Genomic DNA, 21,295 nt, shown 5'->3' with positions numbered 1-21,295 from the left:
AACATCAGAGGAAGGGGCAAAACTGTGACCTCCCCACCTAGAACGTGGAAGGCTGAAGGAGGAAGATTGGAAGTTCAAGACTCGGAGCTGGGGACATAGCACAGTTGGAAGAACATGTGTTTAATATGCAGGAAGCCCTCGGTTCGATCCCTAGCACCCCCTAAACCAGGCATGTTGGATGACACCTGTAATCTTGCACATAGGAGGTGGAGGCTGAAAGATCAGGAGTTCAAGGTCATTCTCGACCACCAAGAAGTAGGTCTGAAGCTGGCTAGGCTGCTGTCTCAACAAACAAACAAAACCCGCAAAAAAAAAAAAAAAAAAAAAAACCAACAACAACAAAAAAACCCCACCACATTCAAGGCCAGCCTAGGCAACATAGAAAGTTCAAGTCCAAACTAAATACACGATGAGGCCCTATCTTTGAAATAATGCAGCAGTAGCATTCCTGGGGTCAATCAGGGTCAAGTTCACGCACAGGAAATTTGGTCAAGAAGCATAGAAACGTCTATAAACAAGAGTAGTCTGCCAGAGGCATGCTGGCTCATTCCCATAATCTCAGCATTTGGGTGGCAGAGGCGGGAGGATTGCCTTGAGTTTGAATCTAGCCTGGGGTGGAGAGTTCCAGGCCACTGTAAGCTACAGAGTGAGTTCTTAAAAAATTTTTTTAAAGGGCTGGAGAGATGGCTCAGAAGTTAAGAGCACTGACTGCTCTTCCAGAGGTCCTGAGTTCGATTCCCAGCAACCACATGATGGCTCACAACCATCTATAATGAGATCTGGTGCAAGCATACAGGGAAGGAATGTTGTATACATAATAAATAAATAAATAAATAAATAAATAAATAAATAAAATTTTTTAAAGGTTTATTTATTATCTATACAGTGTTCTTCCTGCATATATGCCTGCAGGCCAGAAGAGGGCACCAGATCTTATTACAGATGGCTGTGAGCCATGGTGTGGTTGCTGTGAATTGAACTCAGGACCGTTGGAAGAGCAGTCAGTGCTCATAACCTCCGAGCCATCTCTCCAGCCCTACAGAGTGAGTTTTGCTTGCTTATTTGTTTGTTTTTGAGACAGGAGAACTCACTTTTTAGAAAAGGCTGGCCTTGAACTCATAGAGGCCGCCTGCCTTTGCCTCAGGAGTGCTGAGTAAAAGTGCTTCTACCACACCTAGTTTACAAAGTGAGAGTTTGTCTCAAAGTAACAAGAGTGCTATTGAAGTTTACAAAGCTAGTGTGGTCTTTGTCCGTGTTTCTAGAGATAGAATCATCTAGAATGTTGACATTGAGTTACTCTACTTTTCACTGAAGTTTGAGATACAAAAGGGACCCCCACATTGGCATCTTTGAAGTATAAAAGTATAAAAGAGGCTTGGGACTAAGATCCACAAGAAAAGTGTGCAAATGCAGGCGTGTGCTGTTCAGTCCACAATCAAGTGTGACCCCAGAGATAGAGCCAAGAACAGTGGGGTGAGAATTTGGGGACTAGGTAGGGGCTCTTAGTGGCTGTTCCTGGAGGCAGGGATCCCTGTAGGTGTGCGAGAAGCACTTAAGGATTTGATGATCTTTGGACCTTCACCCAACAGCTGGAGCACGGGGGGGGGGGGGGAGGTTGAACCTTAGAGCCTTGTAAGCTCAATCAGTCACCCCCAGAAGGATGCAGGGGAAAGCACCCAACTGGAGAAACCCCGGAGAAACCCCATATGGTTATTCTCCCAACCTCGTTGCTGCTGGGGGCCAAGGGATACATGAACCTCAGGGTCCCTGGGTAACAACTTGGGAAGACCTCCCTTGACTTCCAGCTCAGCCTGGGAGCAGACGGGATGCTCGCATCCTACAGGATGCCCCATCCCTGGACCAACATTCTGGGCAGTTTTATTTAAGAATACAACCAAAGAGAGAACGAGGCAGGTGTGGTGGCGCATGCCTTTGATCTCAGCACTTAGGAGGCAGAGGCAGGAGACTCTCTGTGAATTCTCTGCCAGCCAAGGCTACATAGTAAGACTTTGTTGCAAAAGAGTGGAATGGGGAGAGCTAAGATTGGGCATGGCTACCTCTTTTTCCATCATCAGGACTCTGAGGAGTAGCTTCTAGAAGGGGTCAGTGTCCAGGACTGGCCTCTTACCTAGGGCAGGTAAGAAGTAGAGAAAGAGCCATGTGACTCGGTTGGTAGTGTGCCCGTCTCACATGCCTGAAGGTCCTGGATTCCATCCCCAGCACCACATAAACTAGATATGGTAGTGCATGCCTGTAATCCCAGTACTTGGGAGCTGGTGGCAGGAGGGTCAGAAATTAATTCAAATTTGGCTACAAAGGAAGTTTAAAACCAGCCTGAGCTAAACAAAACTCTGCCTCAAAATTTAAAACAAAACAAAAAATTCTAGTCAAGAGAGAGTATAAGAAGAGATAAATGTTACCATGGGAACCGGATGGGTCCTTCAAGTGACCTCCCAGTGGGGTGAGGTGTGGGTCACACCTCACCCACTAATCCCAGTACTTGGGAGGCAGAGATAGAAATATCTCTATGAGTTCAAGGCCAACCTAGTCTACGTAGTGAGTTCCAGGCCTGACAGGACAACATGCTGAGACCGTCTAAAAACTAAGACTCATATGTCCCTGACTAGCAGGAGCATGTATGTTCTGAAGATTTCAGTCATGCTTACTTTCAATATCCTGCCTCTGGGTTCTAGGGATGAACATACCCAGAAATGACCCTGGGATGACCCTTTGTGAGGGAGGAAAAACTAGAGTAGGCAGCGAAAAGTCTAGAAGGAAAGTCTTTCTGGGGGCTGTAGGTGAGCCTCAACAGTAGAGCCATTGATTGCCTGGCGTGTGTGATTCCTGGGGTTAAATCCTGCTTCTACCTATTACAGACTCCTAGAATCTGCAGTTAGCACCGTGGCACACATCCATAACCCCAGGAACGACTGTTTGGTTATCTGAAGAACTGGAAAATATTTTTTAAGTCACATTTATTTATTTAATTTGTAAGGGAGGCCGTATGAGATGCATTTTGAAGCCAGAGAACACCTTATGGGAGTTAGTCCTCTCCTTCCACCATGTGGGTCTCAGGGATCAAACTCAAGGTGTCAATCAAGTTGGCATCAAGTGCTTTATCTACTGAACCATCTTGAAAATCCTTACTGGTGGGCTATAGAGATGGCTCAGAGGTTAAGCACACTTGCCCTTCCTGAGTTCCTGAGGAGGTCCTGAGTTCAATTCCTAGCAACCACATGGTGGCTCACTGCTATCTATAATGAAATCTGGTGCCCTCTTCTGGCCTACAGGCATACATGCAGGCAGAACACTGTATACATAATAAATAAATAAACTTTAAAAACCCTTATAGGGGACTTTTTTCTTTTTACAGGGGCAGAGCATTGGGTTTGTAAACACAGTGTTTCGTTTTGTTATATTTTCAAAACAGGGTTTCTCTGTGTAGCCCTGGCTGTCCTGGAACTTGCCCTGTAGACCAGGCTGGCCTTGAACTCAGAGATTCATCTACCTCTGCTTCCCAAGAACTGGGATTAAAGGAGTGTGCCACCACCACTGTCTGGTATTGTTTTTTTTTGGGGGGGGGGGTGTTACGAGTCAGGGTTTCTCTGCGTAACAGCCCTAACCATCCTGGAACTCGCTCTGTAGATCAGGTTGACCTTGAACTCAGAGATCTGCCTGCCTCTGCCTCCTGAGTGCTCAGATTAAAGTGCTCACCATTGTACTCTGCTAAATGAACACTGTGCTAAGCAAGGTTCACCAAGCCAAGCAGCTGCCAACCAGCCTATGATCTCTACAAAGGTCTGGCTAAAAGCTTGCCCCTAATCACCCAGGGAGGGAAACAATGGTGGTTTCCAGTATCTGGGCTAGCTGTGGGTTTATTCCACTTTATACACTAGTTTACCCTCAGGACTGAGTGGAGAAGTTGGTGTGACTGTGCCAAGAACTTCTGCATTTGGCTAAGCCCTTGCCGTTGCTAGGGATCGTTAAAGATCCTTAGTGTACCTGTAAAGAATACAGACAACTGGCTGGGCGGTGGTGGCGCATGCCTTTAATCCCAGCACTCGGGAGGCAGAGGCAGGCGGATCTCTGAGTTCGAGGCCAGCCTGGTCTACAAGAGCTAGCTCCAGGACAGGCTCTAGAAACTACAGGGAAACCCTGTCTCGAAAAAACCAAAAAAAAAAAAAAATACAGACAACTCAAGGCCAGCCTTGGCTACATAGAAATACACTGTCCCTGCTGATGGTAACAAACCAACCATGAGTCCTAACTACAGTGACATACACTCAGGAGCTGAGACTCTATGTAACTCCAAAGTAGGTGGAGACATTGTCCAGAATTTCATAGTGAGGGGCTGGGGTGTAGCTCAGAGGTAGAGCACCTGCCTAGAATCCCCCAGTGAGGGGCTGGGGTGTGGCTCAGAGGTAGAGCACCTGTCTAGAATCCCCCAGTGAGGAGCTGGGGTGTGGCTCAGAGGTAGAGCACCTGCCTAGAATCCCCCAGTGAGGAGCTGGGGTGTGGCTCAGAGGTAAAGCACCTGCTTAGAATCCCCCAGAGAGGGGCTAGAGATATGGATGAATGGTAGAGTACTTACCTAGCATGTGCAAGTTCTGGGTTCAATTCCAGCATTGAAAAAAAATTATTCATACTCATCTTTCTGTATAAAACAAAGATTATTTAAAAACATGTATTTATTTGTGTGTGTGTGTGTGTGTGTGTGTGTGTGTGTGTGTGTGTATGCACATAAGTGGTGGTCAGAGGACACCTTCTGAGAGTTGGTTCTTTTTACTGTAGATCCTGGGAATCAGGAGCGATTCATGTTGTTGGGCTTGGTGGTGAGCACCTTCAGTTGGTGATCCATCTCATGGGCCCAGGTATGGGTTATTATATCAAACCCAAATTCCTGCAGGGGTCAGCAAGGTGATGAGGCAAAGCAGTCTTTTTCTATAAGAAATGCTCCCACCCTCTCTCTTTCATTTAGTTCTATTTTTTATGAGGTTGCTTTGAGACACTGTCTCTCATGGGTAGCCCAAGCTGGCCTCAAACTCGTCCTTTTTCTTTTCTTTTTTGAGACAGGGTTTCTCTGTCTAATAATCCTGACTGTCCTGGACTAGGCTGGCCTCAAACTCACAGAGATCCGCCTGCCTCTGCCTCCTGAGTGCTGGGATTAAAGGTGTGCGCCACCACCACTTGGCCATCCTTTCTTTTTAGGGATTTATTTTATATAATTTTTTTTAAAACACAAGCCCCAGCAGGCTGTGGGACTCTACCCAATTTTTGCCTCTTTCCCTCTGTTTTATTTTTATTTTTTAATGTTTGCCTCCATGAGGGTGTTGGATCTCCTGGAACTCAGTTGTGACCTGCCATGTGTGTGGGTATTGAACCCAGGTCCTTTGGAAGAGCAGACAGTGCTCTTAACCACTGAGCCAGCTCTCCAGTCCCAGAACAAGAGTTTTTTGTTTTTTCTCGAGACAGGGATTCTCTGTGTAGCCCTGGCTGTCCTCAAACTTCCAGAGATGCGCCTGCTGGAATTAAAGAGTATAAGACCTCCACCCAGATATTTAATCGTTTTTTGTATGTGTGTCTGTCTATGTGTGAATGCAGTACCCACAGAAACCAGAAGAGGGTGTTGGATCCCTTGGAGCTACAGGTGAGCCATCCAATACTGGTGCTGGGAATGGAACTTGGTCCTCTACAAGAGCAGTGCATGCTCTTAACTACAGACCCATACCTCCAAGCCCTACACTCTATCCTGTCTTCATGTTTTGCTGTTATGGTTTGAGACAGGGTCTGATTATGTAGTCCTGGCTGGCCTCAGATTCAAAGATTGGCCTGCTCCTGCCTCCTGAAATTAAAGGTTTCTTCTACTGTATCTGGAGAAGACCTTGAACTTCTGATCCCTATTCCTCCACTTCTTGCGTACTAGACATGCACCACCATTTCCATGGATACCATGTTAGGGATGGAACACAGGGTTTCTAGTGCACTCCATTCCCGGTGCTTACTGTGGCTTTAACACAGAGAGGGCACTACTCACCCACTCAGAGGCTCTCAGCACCCTACCTACGTTGCAAGTTGGATCTGAGAGCTGACCTACCTGGGGGGTTAACACCCCGTGAGGGACATGCTCCTTATGATGTCATCTGCAGGCAGATGGGAGTATGACCTCATCACAGGGAAGCTGAACTGAAAGCAGTCAAAGTCTGAGATTAAGTAAATATCCTTTATTTATTTTGAGACAGGGCTTATGTAGCCTAGGCTAGCCTTAAATTCTCTGTGTCTTAGGATGACACTGAACTTCGGATCCTCTTGCCTTCGCTGAGTGCTGTGATTATAGGTGACACCACCATGCTCGGTGCCAGTCGTGCTGCAGGCGGAAGCCAGGGCATACATTCTGCCAGCTGAACCACATTCCCACTTTTCTCCACCCTCACCCACAGACAATGGCCAAGAGAGCCCGGTGACTTGTCAGCTGTTCCTTCTCTCCCTTCGTGGGGTCTGGTGACCTCCCAGGAAGCACACAGGTTCAAGATACAGGACCCTGTTTCACAAAACGAATGTTGGTGACCATTCCCCTGGTGCTGCAGGGATCTCCTGAGTCAGTCGTGACCGGGAACAACTCCCTGGCCCAAAGCTACACATCTCTTTTAATAACATGTATTTATTCAGTCTGTGTGAGGTATGTGAGTGCACATGCACACCCATGCACATGCCACTGCATTTATGTGGAAGTTAGGAGTTCTGGGGTCCCTTCTCTCCTTCTAACATATAGATCCCAGGACAGAACAAGACAAACTCCTTACTTAACCTTCTGGGCCATTCATGGGTCTACCCCCACTCCCTTTCCTCTTTTTGAAACAGGACCTCACTGTGTAGCTCTAGCTGGCCTGGAACTCACTATGTCAACCCAGCTGGTCCACAAACTTGTGGGTCATCCTCCTGCTTCTCCAGTGCTGGGAATACATGTGTCCACCACCACATCCAGCTTCTATCGTTTTTGAGACAGGGTCTCACTATATAGCCTAGGCTGGCCTTAAACTGAGACCTGTCTCTCTTCAGCCTGCCACATGCTGGGATATATACATGCTATCACATCCTATCCTAACTAATACTGGAGCCAAGATGGAGGCCAAAGATGCACCATGTGAATTCAGAAGAAAGGAATTCGGTTGTGCAAACACTGTGGTCACTAGAAGGGCATTTGGCCCAGTTTGCCCATTTTAGCCGTCTAAAAGACAATCACCAGCTGTACAGATCTTTGTTTCCTATCTTCTCGACTGGACCCACAGGCTTTAGCCCCATGCCTGCTGAGTATTCAGCCTTGCTCTGTACTTGCCCCCTTCAACCATGCCCTCCACTGCCAGAACTGGGCAAGAGCCACAGAGGCAGGGGTAATGGCCACTGCCAAGAGGCCAATGCCTCTTGCTAGGGCATCGGGAAGTAGGGAAAGGGAAAACTCACTACAACCCTGGGAGGAGGAAGCCACCATGTGGTAGTCCTTCAGAAAGCCTCCTATACCCCTGTGGGTATATGGCCCATGCCAGAAATCCTAACACTCAGCAGATTGAGGCAGAGGATGGAAAGTTCTAGGCCTATCCGTGATTTCAAAAAATGCTGGTTTATAGGGTACTGGGGGAGGAACCCAGGGATCTGTGCATCAACTGAGCCACATCCTGAGCTCTGCTGTGGATCTCTACTTCTTGGCTTTGCACACGGCACCAGTGTGCCCCGGCACTCAGGATGTCTTAGCCCATTCCCAGTGTGAGTCAGAAGTAAGGGACCACAGGACTACTGTAGATCTGACCACAAGTTACTACTAACTGCTTGGTATAAGAAAACCAAAACCTAGAAAACTAACGGGGTCATGGTGGTACACACCTGTGTACTTCTGTACTTCTGAGTGTGCCAGCACTCAGAAGGTGGAGGCAGAAAGCTGGGTGTGGTGGCACACTCCTTTAATCCCAGCACTCAGGGAGGCAGAAGTAGGCAGCTATCTCTGAGTTTGAGGCCAGCCTGGTCTGCAGAGCAGAGCGAGTTCCAGGACAGCTAGTATTACACAGGAAAACCCTGTATCAAAAACAAAACAAAAACAAAAATAAAGGGTCAAGAGTTCATGATCAGGCACAAAGAGAGTTCATGATCAGCCTGGGTTACTAGAGACTACCTCAAATAACAAAATAAAACAACAAAAATTTTCCCAAATCTAAATGACAAGTCTCCCCCCAAAAAACTCATTACAATTCTTGGTCAGCAGCATATAAGGAACATATTTTTCAACTTTTTTTTTTTCTTGAGACAGGGTCTTATGCTGTGGGATAATGCTCTTGTACACTGTAAAGATTTGTCACTTGTATTAGTTTAATAAAACACTTATTGGTCAGTAGTTAGGCAGGAAGTATAGGTGGGGTGACCAGACTAAGAGAATTCTGGGAAGAGGAAAGGCAGAGAGTCAGTCACCAGCCAGATGCAGAGGAAGCAAGATGAGAATGCCTTACTGAGAAAAGGTACCAAGCCATGTGGCTAAACATAGATAATAATTATGGGTTAATCTAAATTTTAAAAGCCAGCTAGTAATAAGCCTGAGCAATAGGCCAAACAGTTTATAATTAATATAAAACTTTGTTTTGTGTTTCTTTGGGACTGAACAACTGCAGAAACAGGTGGGACAGAAATTTCTGTCTACAAATGGCACCCAACGTGGGGCTCAAACCCATAACCCTGAGATTAAGAGTCTCAGTCTCACTATGTAGCTCTGATTAAAGATGTGAGTCACCATGCCTGTCTTATCTTTATTAATGACAAGCCTTGCTATGTAACTGGTCACAACCCTCCAGCCTCAGCCTCCTGTGTGGATTACAGGCCTGTACTACAATCTGGTCTTCAACTCCATCTTAATTAGTGAGCTTCCTGCTGCTTCTACTCCAGGGCCCAAAATTACTCACATAGTCCAAGAGCCTGTTAGAAAGATTTGACTTGTGGCACCTCTGATCAGCACTGCAGATGCATGGGCCACACTCAAGTGCTAAGTCTCGTCACAATCAGCAGAATGCTCAGTTAGCAATGCAAGTGGCTAGGAAAAGGCAGACCAAGGACAGGAACACAGTCCCAAGAACCTGGCCTAAGTAGTATCAACCTACATCACCACCGTGAGTAGAATACATACTAGTGACAGACCTCAGGAGAGCAAATTATTTACTCTTCTGCTATCACACCCACAGGGCACCTTCCCCAAGGTCCCACCCTGGATAAGTATGAACACAGGAACACATTCCTCTTACTCAAGGGCTTTGCTTCCTTGTTCCCACGTGACAGAGGCGGTGTGGAACAGACCTAAGAAAATGGCAATCTTTCACTAACTTTTTTCTTGGAGGGGAAAGGGGACACAGGACAACAGCAATGCTGGGGACCAAACCCAGTGCCTGTTGCATGCTAGCATTCTCTCACTGAGCTACATCCCCAGCATCTGCGGGATCGTTGATCAAGTCTCACCTGTGGCGTGGGGTAACACAGAAAGACAAGTTTCAGGCAAGCCCCAAGAATTAATCTTTTTGACAGAGGACAAAAAGATTGGCACGGTTCAAGGGTTACAGAGGAAGTGCTGCCCCATGGTATAAACATGAGGTAAGGGACCAGACAAGACTTGCTAAAGGCTTCCGGATAAAACCACAGCACTTGTTCTAGGAGTTGACATCTGGAAGGCAACTTCTAGAAACAAGCAGGCAACCAGGGGGGCTCTGGAAAGCACGTACATTCCTGGTTTTCAGTTATCTTTCTCCTGGGGCCTCTTTCTTGGCCACGGAAGAGCTTTTTTTTTTTTTTTTTTCTGGATCACAGGAGAAGGCTGTGTTGATCACCAGCCAGGCTGAGAAGGTGCTAGGAGAGTAAAGGGAACGCCACTAGAGGTAGTCAATTCATTCCGAGACCAATAGTTCAAAGGTCAAGAAAGGCAAGTTTCTTGGGCTGGTTCCCCTTCCCTCCGTTTCTCCGATTAAATACGAAAGCCGACGAAGACGAAGATGAGGAAAATGAGGACAAAGAAAGTGGCATCTCGGGTATCATCCCAGCGTAGCCCCTTGTTGGCCCGGTTCTCCTGCTTTTTGCGAAGGGCCTCCCTCCGGGCGCGCAGACGCCGCTCTCTTTCTAGCTGTTCTCCATAGTGCGCCTGGTAGAAGGCGTCAAAGTCGAACATAGTGCGACGGTCGCCGGGAAAGGCCTGAGAGCCATAGTGAGCCCGAGGAGCATGGGGAGGAGGGCGAGGAGGAGGAGGGGGATCGTCCGGGGGTGTCCTAGAGGGCCTGACACCGGGTCCGCGCAGGTCCTGGTCGCTGAGCAGACCTCGATCATACTTGCGACGGAGGATGGTGCTGCCCAGGACTCGATAAGCTTCGGCGATGCGCGTGAAGCGCTCGGCGGCCTCGGGGCTCCCGGGATTGCGATCAGGATGGTAGAGGAAGCTCTGCCGGTAGTACGCCGCTTTGATCTGCGCCTGCGTGGCCGTGGAGGGGACGCCCAGCATCTCGTAGAGGGCAGTGCGGGAGTAAGGCCTCCCTCTCGAGCACCAGCCCGCGGCCGAATTTTGTAGCAAGCCCCGAGCCTGCCACAGCCTCCATAGCGGTGATAGCGTCCAGCCCAGGCAGCGCGCGGCCGCCATGTTGTGGCGGGGACTGGGCGGCTCCCAGACGGCCAATGGGAACCGCGAATCGTGAGCGGCGCCTCCGGTTTGTAGCCAATCAAATAAAAAGATAGGCGGGGACCGTTTAGAGCGTGAGCTCTACGGGGTGGGGGTAGTCGCAGGGTTGATGACGTCAAACACTGCGCCGCGGTTTGCCGGCACCGGCGTGCTGCGGTACCCTAGAGATGGCGTCTCGTAGCCGGAGACCCGAGCACAGCGGACCGCCAGAGCTGGTGAGAACCTTGTCAGGACTTGGTCTTCTTCTAGCATGCCTGTTTTTGGATTCTTCTCCTCATATCCCATGTGTCTTTCTCTTCCCAACAGTTTTATGACCAAAATGAAGCCCGGAAATACGTTCGCAAGTGAGGAGAGCATGGCCGTTGAATGGCATCGGGGGTCGGGATCGGCGAGTCGCCCGGATTATGGGCGTTGCTTGGAAAGCATCTAGAATTTGGGAGTGGGGGAAATGAGGGACCTGAGTAAATGCAGTTCTGCCACCGGTAAAGTGAATTTTAAACCGTCGAACTCTTGGAAGGATCTTGATACCTTGGTTCCAGTGTGGATGTTTTCGTCTCTAGTTTACACTAGGTCGTTTGACAATGTGTGGTTATTTATTTGTTTGTTTGTTTGTTTTTGGCTTTTTCGAGACAGGGTTTCTCTAGCTTTGGAGCCTGTCCTGGAACTAGCTCTTGTAGACCAGGCTGGCCTTGAACTCCAGAGATCCACCGGTCTCTGCCTCCCCAGTGCTGTGATTAAAGGCATGCGCCACCACCGCCCGGCAGACAATGTGTTTTAAACTTGTGGTAAAGTAGGCATAGTTAGAAGATACCTGTAGGATACTGTCATATTGTCTCTGTGCTCTGTCATTGAGCCACACCCTCAGCCCCTCACTTGGGGATTCTAGGCAGAAGTTTTACCATTGAGCCACACCCCCAGAAAGGAATGACTACTTCTAGGAGGGAGGACATACTCATTATGGGTTTCTTGTGATTCTTATTTAAATGCATAATTGCACTAAATTGTTATGGCAGCCATTGACAGAAATATCGTCTGAATCCTCTACATGATAGTTTATTTGGTTTTGTTTGTTTGAAACATGGTTTCCCGTAGCCCAGGGTATTCTTGAACTTTCTGTGTATTGGAAGTGACTGAATTCCTGACCCTACTGTCTCCACCTTCCAAGTGCTAAAATTGCAGACATGGTCCAGCATGTGTGGCTCTATGGAAACTATTGTGTGTGATTATTTACCTTGATTTTGGACAGACCAGGTGTAGAACTATAATGTTCAATATGGCAGCCAGTAGCTAGCTAGTAAAATTCTTTAAGTCTAAATGACTGGGTGGAGAAGTGAAAAAAAAAAAGACACAACTCACAATTTTTCTCTAATTCCATACTGAAATAACTCTTCGAGTATATGAAACATATATCAAATAATTACAATGTTTATTCTATTTTTGTTAGTTTTTGGTTTTTTTTTGAGATATGTTCACATTAGGTGACCCAGATTGGCCTCACTTGAAGTGACCCTCCTGCTTCAGCCTTCTGCATGCTGAGATTATAGGCATGTACAATCATGTCCTGTTCTTCTGTTTACTTTTTCTCTCCCTCCTTCCTTTGAGACAGAGTCTCACTATGTAGCCCTGGCTGCCCTTGAACTCACAGAGGTGTGCTTGCTCAGGTTCCGGTTCAGTGGAGGTGTGCATCACCATACCTGGTTTTTGTTTTCCGGTACTGGGGGTAGGATGTGTGGTCTGGCACACACTTTTTACTACTGAGGCGAATCGTTTTGGGTTTTGGAGGTACAGGGCTTTGAATTTAGGGCCTCTTATGAGTTGACAAGTGCTCCACCCCCGAGACACATGTCACACGTGCCTAACACTTGGGGCATTGTTGATCCGTGTAGACGGGAGTAGAATGGCAGATGACTCTCAGAGAGAACGCATCCCTAAAGAATGAGCATCCAAACCAGCATAGGTGCAGAGAGTCATTGCTCATCTGCTGAGTGACTTGCCCCAGTTCTGTCGGCCTTGCAGCTGGTGCATTTAACAATCTGTCCATGATCAAATGGCATGCTACTGTATCAATTGGACTTTTGGGCTTACTTTGTTGATGTTGTTTTGAGACAGGGTCTTGCCCAGATTGGCCTTAAGCTCTTAGTCTCATGGCAGCCTTCTGAGTGGTGGGATTTTGTAGGAACATCCATGCCCATCATGGGGCTGCATTCAATAACTACATTTGAGTTGTTGATTTCAGGTTAGAATTGTAGGTTTAAAATGTTGGGCAAGGACTGGCAAGATGGCTCAGGGGTTAATAACCAAGCTTCGTGACTCAGTTTGATCCCTAAAACCTCCATGATGGAAAGGAGAACCAAATTGAGCAAGTTGGCTTCTGACCTCCATATGCATCCGGACACATACACACTAAATGAAATAAATAAATTTTTTGTTGTTGTTTTGTTATTTGAGATAGGGTTTCTCTGTGTAGCCCTGACTATCCTGGAACTATCTCTTATAGACCAGGCTGGCCTTGAACTCAGAGATCTGCTTGCCCCTGCCTCCCGAGTCGTGGTATTAAAGGTGTGTGCCACCACTGCCAGGCAAAATAAAAAATTTTTAAAGTTAAGAGAAAGTACCTCTAGTTGATTGTTTCTTTTTTTAATTCTCCTAACTCTTTTGATCTAAAAAACTCTAACTACTCCTATGTTTTTCTGCTTCCCAGCTCACGGATGATTGACATCCAGACCAAGATGACAGAGAGAGCACTGGAGCTCCTCTGTCTGCCAGAGGGTCAGCCCTCTTATCTGTTGGACATTGGGTGAGGTCCCTGGGCCCCAGGTCTCAGTGCCTGGGTGGGGTGGAGGGTCTTTACTATTCAGCTCTGTGACCCCTGTGGGTTGTTTCCTACAGGTGTGGTACTGGACTGAGTGGAGACTATATCTCAGAGGAGGGGCACTATTGGGTGGGCATTGACATCAGCTCTGCCATGTTGGGTAAGTTTGCCCCGTCTGTACCAACGTGGCTATTCTCTTGAGTATGGAGCAGCTAAATTGGATTTCTGGGTTGAGATCGGGTCTTGCCATTTAGCCATCCCCAGCGTGGGATGCTCCTGCCTCAGCCTCCCTGTTGCTGAGATCACAGGCCTGCCCACCACACCTGTCTGCAGCAGCAGTACCCATACTTCCCCTTCCTCTCATGTAGATGCTGCCTTGGACCGAGACACAGAGGGGGACCTGCTGCTAGGGGACATGGGGCAGGGAGTCCCTTTCCGACCAGGTTCTTTCGATGGCTGCATCAGGTGAGGGTCTTCACTTCCTACTTGTAATTTCGTACACCAGTGTTTCCTAAACCCAGCTGCATAGCAGGTATATGTGATATTTAAAATTTTACGTGTTCTGGGCCTGTGAGCTGGCTCTGATTATAGGTGCTTGTTACCAGGCCTGACAAACCTGTTCGGTACAGAACACACATGGTGGAGAGAAAAACGGTTCTTAAAGATTATTGTCTCTCTTCTGTGCATCAGCCAGGATGCATGCACAGTAAATAGATGTAATTAAACAAATGTACATCTTCTAAGATTCTGAGATTTAAAAGGTCAAAGGCTGCTAAAAAATAGTTGTGTGTACGTGCATCCTTGTATATGTGGGTACAAGCAGGTGGAGGCAAGGGAGCATCCTTAGGTACCGGTCCTCAGACTCTGCCTTTTGTTTCAGACAAGCTCTCTTTGTGGACCATTGTCACACAGACCAGATTAGCTGCCCAGTGAGCTTCCAGGCATCTGCCTGGCTCTGCTTCCAATTCCCCCGTTGCTGGGATTATAGACACACTGACCTATAATTAATTATTTTTCCAGGCGGTGATGGTACACCCCTTTAATCCCAGCACTTTGGAGGCAGAGGCAGGCGGATCTCTGAGTTCAAGGCCAGCCTGGTCTACAGAGTGAGTTTCAGGGTGTCCAGGACTATATATAGAGAGACCCTGTTTTGAAAAACTAAATAAATTTTTTTAAAAATTTATTTTTTGAGCATGTTGACGTGTGTGTGTGTGTGTGTGTGTGTTTCCCATGCATGCCTGGTCCCTGTGGTGGCTAGAGGACAGTGTTCAGTTCCCTGGACCTGGAACTGGAGATGGTTGTGAGCTACTGTGTGGGTGCTGGGAACTGAACCTGTGTCTCCTGGACAAGCAGTCAGTGCTCCTAACTGCCGAGCCATCTCTACAGCTCTGGACTTTAATAACCAGCTTTGGAGCATTAAAATTGCTGTTAAAAATATGAAATGTCGCCGCCCATGGTTGTCACCCCAGCAGTGAGGAGTGCGATTGAGAGCAGGGGGTAGGGTGGGGAGGGTACGAGCCTTGATAGCTGCAGCAGAAGCACGGAAAAGGCAGATGAACGGCTGGGTGTAAGTGCTTGCTGTCCAGCAGGTTTCCTCTGACGGTCGGCGGAGAGTGCAGGGTAGGTGGGTAGTAGCAGCCTGGGCTCCTGGACGCACACAGACGCTGGCTGAGAGAGCATTTCCCTGGGTAACTGAAGGAAGTGAGCGCGGCCCCAGTTGTTCTGTGCTGAAAGGAAGTGACCAAGAGTGGCCTGGCCTGCAGGCCAGGAGCCATGTGCAGCAGAGTATGGTGGATAATGACAGACTCCTCAGGAGTCACTGGCTTGGGCGTCGGCCCTCGTGACCGGCTCCTTTCCTTTTCAGCATCTCAGCTGTTCAGTGGCTCTGCAACGCAAACAAGAAGTCAGACGTCCCTGCCAGGCGACTCTACCGCTTCTTTTCTTCTCTGTACTCTGCCCTCGTGAGTATAGCTCCCCTCCTCGCGGTTCTGTCTGTCTGTCATTCTCCTGCCTCGGATGTTCAAGGATGAAGTTGAGGTCATGATGGGAAAGCTGCTTAGAAAGGACACATAGCCTGTTAAGACTCGGTTGGGCATGGTGGTATAGACCTGGAATCCTAACACTTGGAGGCAGAGACTGGAGAGTTGGGAGCTCAAGACCAGCCTTGGCTACATAGGAAATTCAAAGTCAACCAGAGATGTCTCAAAAATGCAAAAGGAAGAAGGGTCCGGGTGCCAAGGGCGGACATCTGACGAAGCCCAGGAGCGTCACAGTCAACGTCTGAGGCAGTTGAGCGAGGGCAGTGACGTCATGTCCGGCACACAGGGCGCCCGTGTCCTCTGCACTGTCACCTTTTTTTAATTAAAAAATCATGGCAGGTGTTGTGGTGCACACCTTCAGTCCCAACACTTACTGCGTAATTATTGTTTCTTGTCCTAAACTGTGTAAACTATGCTGGGCGTGAGCAAGTAGTGATCCTCCTGCCTCTGCCTCCCAGAGGCTTAGGTTACAGGCATGCGCCATGTTTTCCTTTGCCACTTGCCACTGTTGTAAGTTAAATGCCTGCCTTAACAGCGAGTGCCCCATTCAGGAGTCGTGTACATGATGGTGTTGTGATCCTTGCCTATGACGGGAGCTCTGTAAATGTGTAGTGAGTGAAGTGTGTAGTGGCCATCACCCCACAAGCGCTTACATGGTCATGACATTTCTGCTGCTCACAGGTCCGTGGGGCCCGAGCTGTCCTGCAGCTGTACCCGGAGAACTCGGAGCAGGTGAGCCGCTATCTAGATCTGCCGGGAGCGGGATGTGGAGCAGCCTTCTCCATTCAACTGCTTTCTTGCCATGGTAGAACAAGGAACTCTGGTGGCCCAGTGGAAAAGAGGGAAGGAGCACCCTTGTGATGGCACAGTGACCCCAGATGGCTCCCTGAGAGGGGTGTGGCCGTAGGGGAGGCTGGTGCGTTGTTGACAGAGGAGATGGCGGGAGGCTGGGAATGTGGTCGAGCACTCATCTAGTATCCATGAGGACCTGGCCTCCATCCCCAGCACGGAGAGAAAAATGGAAACAGATAAGGCGGTGTCCCAGAATGTGCCGTGATGTGACATCTCCATAACCCACAGCTAGAGGACCTCAGCAGTTCTGCCTTCTGTGGCAGGAGTTAGGGCTTAGAATGACAGTGAGCTGCAGGTCCCTGACATGGAACAGAACCGAGTCTGGTTTCCTGAGGGTAAGGAGATGGGTCCCTGGACCAGAACATGGGAACGAGCAGAACCGCTTTGTGCTGACACTCTCCTCAGGGTGGGGCTACAGAGACTGCCCACTTTCTGCCTTGGTGGCTTTGGAGGCCTCTGAGTCAGAAAGACCTAGCTAGACCGTGTTTTATATTCTGACCAATGAGGGCTGGGGACCTCTGTCTGTCCCTCCCACCCCTCTCTCCTCAGCTGGAGCTAATCACAACCCAGGCCACAAGGGCAGGCTTCACTGGCGGCGTGGTGGTCGACTTCCCCAACAGCGCCAAAGCAAAGAAGTAAGTGGCGGGGTGCTGAGCAAGTGTGAGGGCCTGAGCTCCCATTTCCAGCACCCGTGTAAAAGGCTGGGCATGAGGGGGCTGGAGAGATGGCTCAGAGGTTAAGAGCATTGGCTGCTCTTCCAAAGGTCCTGAGTTCAATTCCCAGCAACCACATGGTGACTTACAACCATCTGTAATGGGGTTTGGTACCCTCTTCTGGCCTGCAGGCAGACATACAGACAGAATATTGTATACATAATAAATAAATATTTAAAAAAAAAAAAGGCTGGGCATGGTGTGCTTGCTCGTAGTCCCCACAAGGCGCTGGGGAGACAGAGACAGGCAGATTCCTGGACGGTGAGCTCTAGTACAGTGAGAGACGCTGTCAGACATGAGGTGGAGAGTCTTGGGGAGTGACAGCTGAGCTTGACCTCGGCATACACGTACATGGTGAGTGCTGGGCCAAGCTCTGTCTACACATCTGGGGCCCTTGCAGGCTGCTGAGTAAACAAAGGGATGCTGGGTAGGAGCACAGGGCCACAAAAGATGCAGGGCTTATCTCTTCCTGCTAGGCCTTGTGAGCCAGGCTTCACGTTGCTCTGCCTTGTTTCAGGTTCTACCTCTGTCTGTTTTCTGGGCCTTCCACCTCCCTGCCAAAGGTAAGGGTCTTGGGCTCCTAGGGTGCCTTATACTCCCAGCACAAGAGCATGCTGGGAGGGCTTCGGTGGTCAGCATTTCCCAGTCCCATGCACAGAGCCCAACTGAGACCTCTGCAGGTCCTGGGAAGGACCACCAACCCCTGTAGCCTGACTTTTAGGCCTGCTGGGGTTACTCAGGCCTGAATGTATTGGGGCAGAGAGCACCAGGGTGACTCAGAAGCTTTGTCTCCTTCAGGGGCTGACTGAAAGTCAGGATGCAGATGAGGCCACCGAGTCCGCCTTCACCAGTGAAAGGTAAAGTGTAAGGGGCCTAGGTGCGGGACCCAGGCAAGGGCTCGGGCATTTTCCTCTACTTTCACCTGAGTCAGGTTAGACCCAGCTGCAGTGCCAAAGTGATGTCACAACCAGATGTGCCTCCTCCTCAGTCTGGGTGCTGGGACAGCCACAGTGCCTTAGCTTCCTGCGTGAGCCTGCACAGCCCCTTCACACACTTGGCAGGGTGTTCCTGTGATGTGCCCCCACTTCTCGGCCTCCTCCAGCCACTTTCAGCTACAGCCTGGACCCCAGGCTTCCCTGGCTCCTGCATCCTCATCTCTACCCTCTAGAGTCTTCCTATCCACACACATAGCTCACAGTTTGGGAACAGATGCCCAGGCTGTTCAACACAGCCCAGGTAATATGGATCACATATCACCAACCAACACTAGCGTGAGGACGAGGGACCCTAAGGTGCATGGAGGAGTTGGATGCCTGGTACTTCCTCAGCAAAGCCAAGTATAAACATCTAAAGAGTCTCAATGGGGAGCTAAGAAAGGAGTGGGCAAGGGTCAGGGGCCAGGCTTATGCGCAAGTTCCTGTTCTCAGCCAGCTCACTTGCTGTTTGTTCTGTTTCACTATGAGAAGAAACAGGTTTCCACATGGCGTCACTTCCCTGCCCCATCACTCCTGGCACCCGTGATCACCTACCCTTTCCTTTCACCCACCTTGATGACTTTCTCTTGCCTTTCTTTAGTGGCTCGCATCTTGTTCCTGTAGCAGGCTTTCTCGGATCAGCCCCCAAATCATGACATGGAGGCTTATTGGTTATGAGTGCTTGGCCTTACCTTACGCTTGTTTCTAGATAGCTTCTTTAACTTAACCCATTTCTGTTGATCTGTGTGCTGCCCCGAAGCTTGTTTACCTCATCTACATACTGTCCATCCTGCTTTCCTGCTTCCTCTGTGGCTGGCTGGCTGACGGGGGTGGGGGGGTGGGGGCTTTTCTTTCTGCTTGCCAGTCCTACCTAGCCCTCCTCTGCCTAGCTATTCACTGGTCAGCTTTTTATTAGACCAATCAGGTGCCTTAGGCAGGCAAGGTGAAACAGTAACATATCTTTACATAGTTAAACAAATGCAGCATGAACAAATGTAACACACCTTTACACAGTAAAACAAATATTCTGCAACACAAACATAACACAAACAAATATAACACATCTTTACTGAAAACAATATTCTATTCCACAGCATGTTCCCGTTTGCACTGCCCTTACAGTGTTCTGTGTGTTCCGTAAGACCTTTGGATCTCCTGCATTTGCTGTAACCTCTGACTGCACCTGGCTTCCAGGAGCAACATGGATGCTTCTCCTTTCCTTCCGTTGCAACCTTTTGGCCTCTTGTGCCTGCTTCTCTTTCCTGGTGGCCTGGGTCGCTGCACATAGCCCAGCCCCTGCTACAAATGCTGAGTAGCTCTTGGAGCCCTGCTCTGCCTCTGCTAGGGGAAGGTTTGACATGGCTCCTGTCTGCACCCAGGGGCCACAGTCCATACTGAAGCAGCTGGCAGCTCTCCCTCAAGCTAGGCTGGATCACTTCATCCCGGCAGCCATTGGGATTGTGGCTATGGGTGGTTGCGCAGACTCCCTTTCTTCCGTGGGCCTTTTGTCCACTGGGCTGTGGGGATCACATTCCTCCTCAGCCAGGGCTGGAGGCCAAGATGATCTGTGAGTGGCATCGTCGTCAGGACTGCCATGAGCGGGCAGCCTTGTTTTCCGGCCTCAGACATTGACAGAAGCTGGGGTGGGGTGGGGTGGGGATTGGGGTTGAATGACACTGGCTTCTGCTAGGCACACTGAGCCCCAACCCAGACAAGGACCTTACGTGGCAGCATTGGACTGCAGGTTCCATGGTTTTCCTTGGACACAACCAGGTTACTTTTTCTTTCTTTTTTTTTTTTAAGTTACTCCTTCCTGGAGTCACCTTACAGATAGATAAGGTGTGTTCCAGACACAAGGCCATCTGCCTAGTGATACTTTGTAGGGACAGGGACTTTGCCCCACAACTCTGCTAACCCAGGGTTCTGGTCCTGTTGCAGAGGTGTCCAGAGTGGAGGTGATAGATGGGAAGAAGGGGCTTCAGAGCTAACACTCCCCCTCCCTGTGACAGCTTAGCCACCCTCTCACTTCTGTCTCTGGCTAGGGCTCCACACAAGAAAGCACGGCGGGACCTGGTGAAGAAGAGCCGGGAGTGGGTCCTAGAGAAGAAGGAGAGGCGCAGGCGCCAGGGCAAGTGAGTACCAGCTGGGGGTGGGCGGCAGGTAGGGAGGGGGAGGCCGTGGCCACCAAGACGTAACCTGTGTTTGTGATCACAGAGCTCTTCCTTCTCCTGAGTCTGTTCTGTCTGTCTGCAGGGAGGTCAGACCTGACACCCAGTACACAGGCCGCAAGCGCAAGCCCCGCTTCTGAGGGCGCTGCATCTAATCAAGTGGAGTCTGGCCACCCACACCTGCATCCAGTCCTGCAGCCGGCCCTGGCCACCCACACCTGCATCCAGTCCTGCAGCCGGCCCTGGCCACCCACACCTGCATCCAGTCCTGCAGCCGGCCCTGGCCACCCACACCTTCATCCAGTCCTGCAGATGGGCCTGGCCACCCACTCTGCTCAGAGGTTGGGAGCTGTCCAAACCAGGACCTGCCTCTGAGGAATTTTCTAGATTGAACTGTTTACCTCAGCAGCTAGCAACATAGTATTTTAGAAAAGTTGCGAATTTCTCAAAATATTTTTTCACTAAAAGTGTTCCGGGGATTTGGGTTTGGCAGCCCAGATCATGTAATTCCAACACCCTCCTTGGAGGCTAAGGCATCAAGATGGAAAGTTCCAGGCCAGTCTGGGCTACATAGCAAAAACCTGTTTTAAAAAAACAAAGTGAAAAAAATTTCTAAGAATGTTTTATTTTGTCCTAAATACATTAATTTAGTTTCTAAGTAACTGGTGGCTCTATATTAACCTGTGTCTCGGGTTCCTCTGTTAGGGACCACTGCATGGCTCCTAGCCAGGAACTGGATTTAAAGACCTGGAATGGACAGAAGCTTTCTTTCACCTTGGGAGGGGCACAGATGGGTTCCTTGAATCAGGACTCATTTCTCATGTCATAATGCCATGCGAGGTTGGGAATGGGGTTTGGGTATGAGGTATCCACTGCCTCAAGTTTCTGCCAAGTCCTTTGTCTCACATGGGAGGTGTTAAATATCTTAGCACTTGGTGACCTCAGGCTATTGGGACAATCCCAAGTGGTCAGAAGCACAGGCCCTGCTCTAGGAGGTGTGGTGTCCACCAGACTAAGGACAGTTGATGCATATGTATCTCCCCAGGCTAA

General features: G+C 49.2%; 2 protein-coding genes and 1 non-coding gene across 7 annotated transcripts; 2 read left to right on the top strand and 1 right to left on the bottom strand.

The window, feature by feature from the left end:
• Window positions 1-9,172: 9,172 nt before the first annotated feature.
• On the bottom strand, window positions 9,173-10,668 carry Dnajc30 (DnaJ heat shock protein family (Hsp40) member C30). Its single transcript, XM_038346089.1, has one exon. The coding sequence runs from the start codon at window positions 10,646-10,648 to the stop codon at window positions 9,986-9,988; it is 663 nt and encodes a 220-aa protein (XP_038202017.1). The 5' UTR covers window positions 10,649-10,668; the 3' UTR covers window positions 9,173-9,985.
• Window positions 10,669-10,782: 114 nt separating this feature from the next.
• On the top strand, window positions 10,783-20,907 carry Bud23 (BUD23 rRNA methyltransferase and ribosome maturation factor). 5 transcript variants are annotated; one of them, XM_038346085.1, is made up of 13 exons: window positions 10,783-10,902; window positions 10,994-11,031; window positions 13,389-13,484; window positions 13,577-13,659; window positions 13,868-13,964; window positions 15,364-15,460; window positions 16,220-16,270; window positions 16,940-17,025; window positions 17,621-17,666; window positions 17,902-17,960; window positions 20,120-20,209; window positions 20,331-20,411; window positions 20,488-20,907. In XM_038346085.1, the coding sequence occupies exons 1-12, from the start codon at window positions 10,855-10,857 to the stop codon at window positions 20,383-20,385; spliced, it is 846 nt and encodes a 281-aa protein (XP_038202013.1). In that variant the 5' UTR covers window positions 10,783-10,854; the 3' UTR covers window positions 20,386-20,411; window positions 20,488-20,907. The 5 variants fall into 5 exon arrangements, with proteins under 5 accessions (XP_038202013.1, XP_038202012.1, XP_038202015.1 ...); XM_038346084.2 differs by having other exon boundaries at window positions 20,331-20,907; XM_038346087.1 differs by lacking the exons at window positions 10,783-10,902; window positions 10,994-11,031 and adding an exon at window positions 11,055-11,169 and having other exon boundaries at window positions 20,331-20,907.
• LOC119825835 lies at window positions 19,577-19,708 on the top strand. Its single transcript, XR_005287301.1, has one exon.
• Window positions 20,908-21,295: the final 388 nt, after the last annotated feature.

The sequence above is a fragment of the Arvicola amphibius genome, chromosome 10 (assembly GCF_903992535.2).
Source record: "Arvicola amphibius chromosome 10, mArvAmp1.2, whole genome shotgun sequence".
NCBI classification, from domain to species: Eukaryota; Metazoa; Chordata; class Mammalia; order Rodentia; family Cricetidae; genus Arvicola; species Arvicola amphibius.
This window is presented reverse-complemented; position numbering and strand designations above follow the sequence as displayed.

Coding starts and splice junctions, on each gene's coding strand:
- Dnajc30 (XM_038346089.1), bottom strand. CDS start 10,648: ATGGCGGCCGCGCGCTGCCTGGGCTGGACGCTATCACCGCTATGGAGG.
- Bud23 (XM_038346085.1), top strand. CDS start 10,855: ATGGCGTCTCGTAGCCGGAGACCCGAGCACAGCGGACCGCCAGAGCTG. Junction 17,667..17,901: donor CTTCCACCTCCCTGCCAAAG/GTAAGGGTCTTG, acceptor TGTCTCCTTCAG/GGGCTGACTGAAAGTCAGGA. Junction 17,961..20,119: donor TCCGCCTTCACCAGTGAAAG/GTAAAGTGTAAG, acceptor GTCTCTGGCTAG/GGCTCCACACAAGAAAGCAC.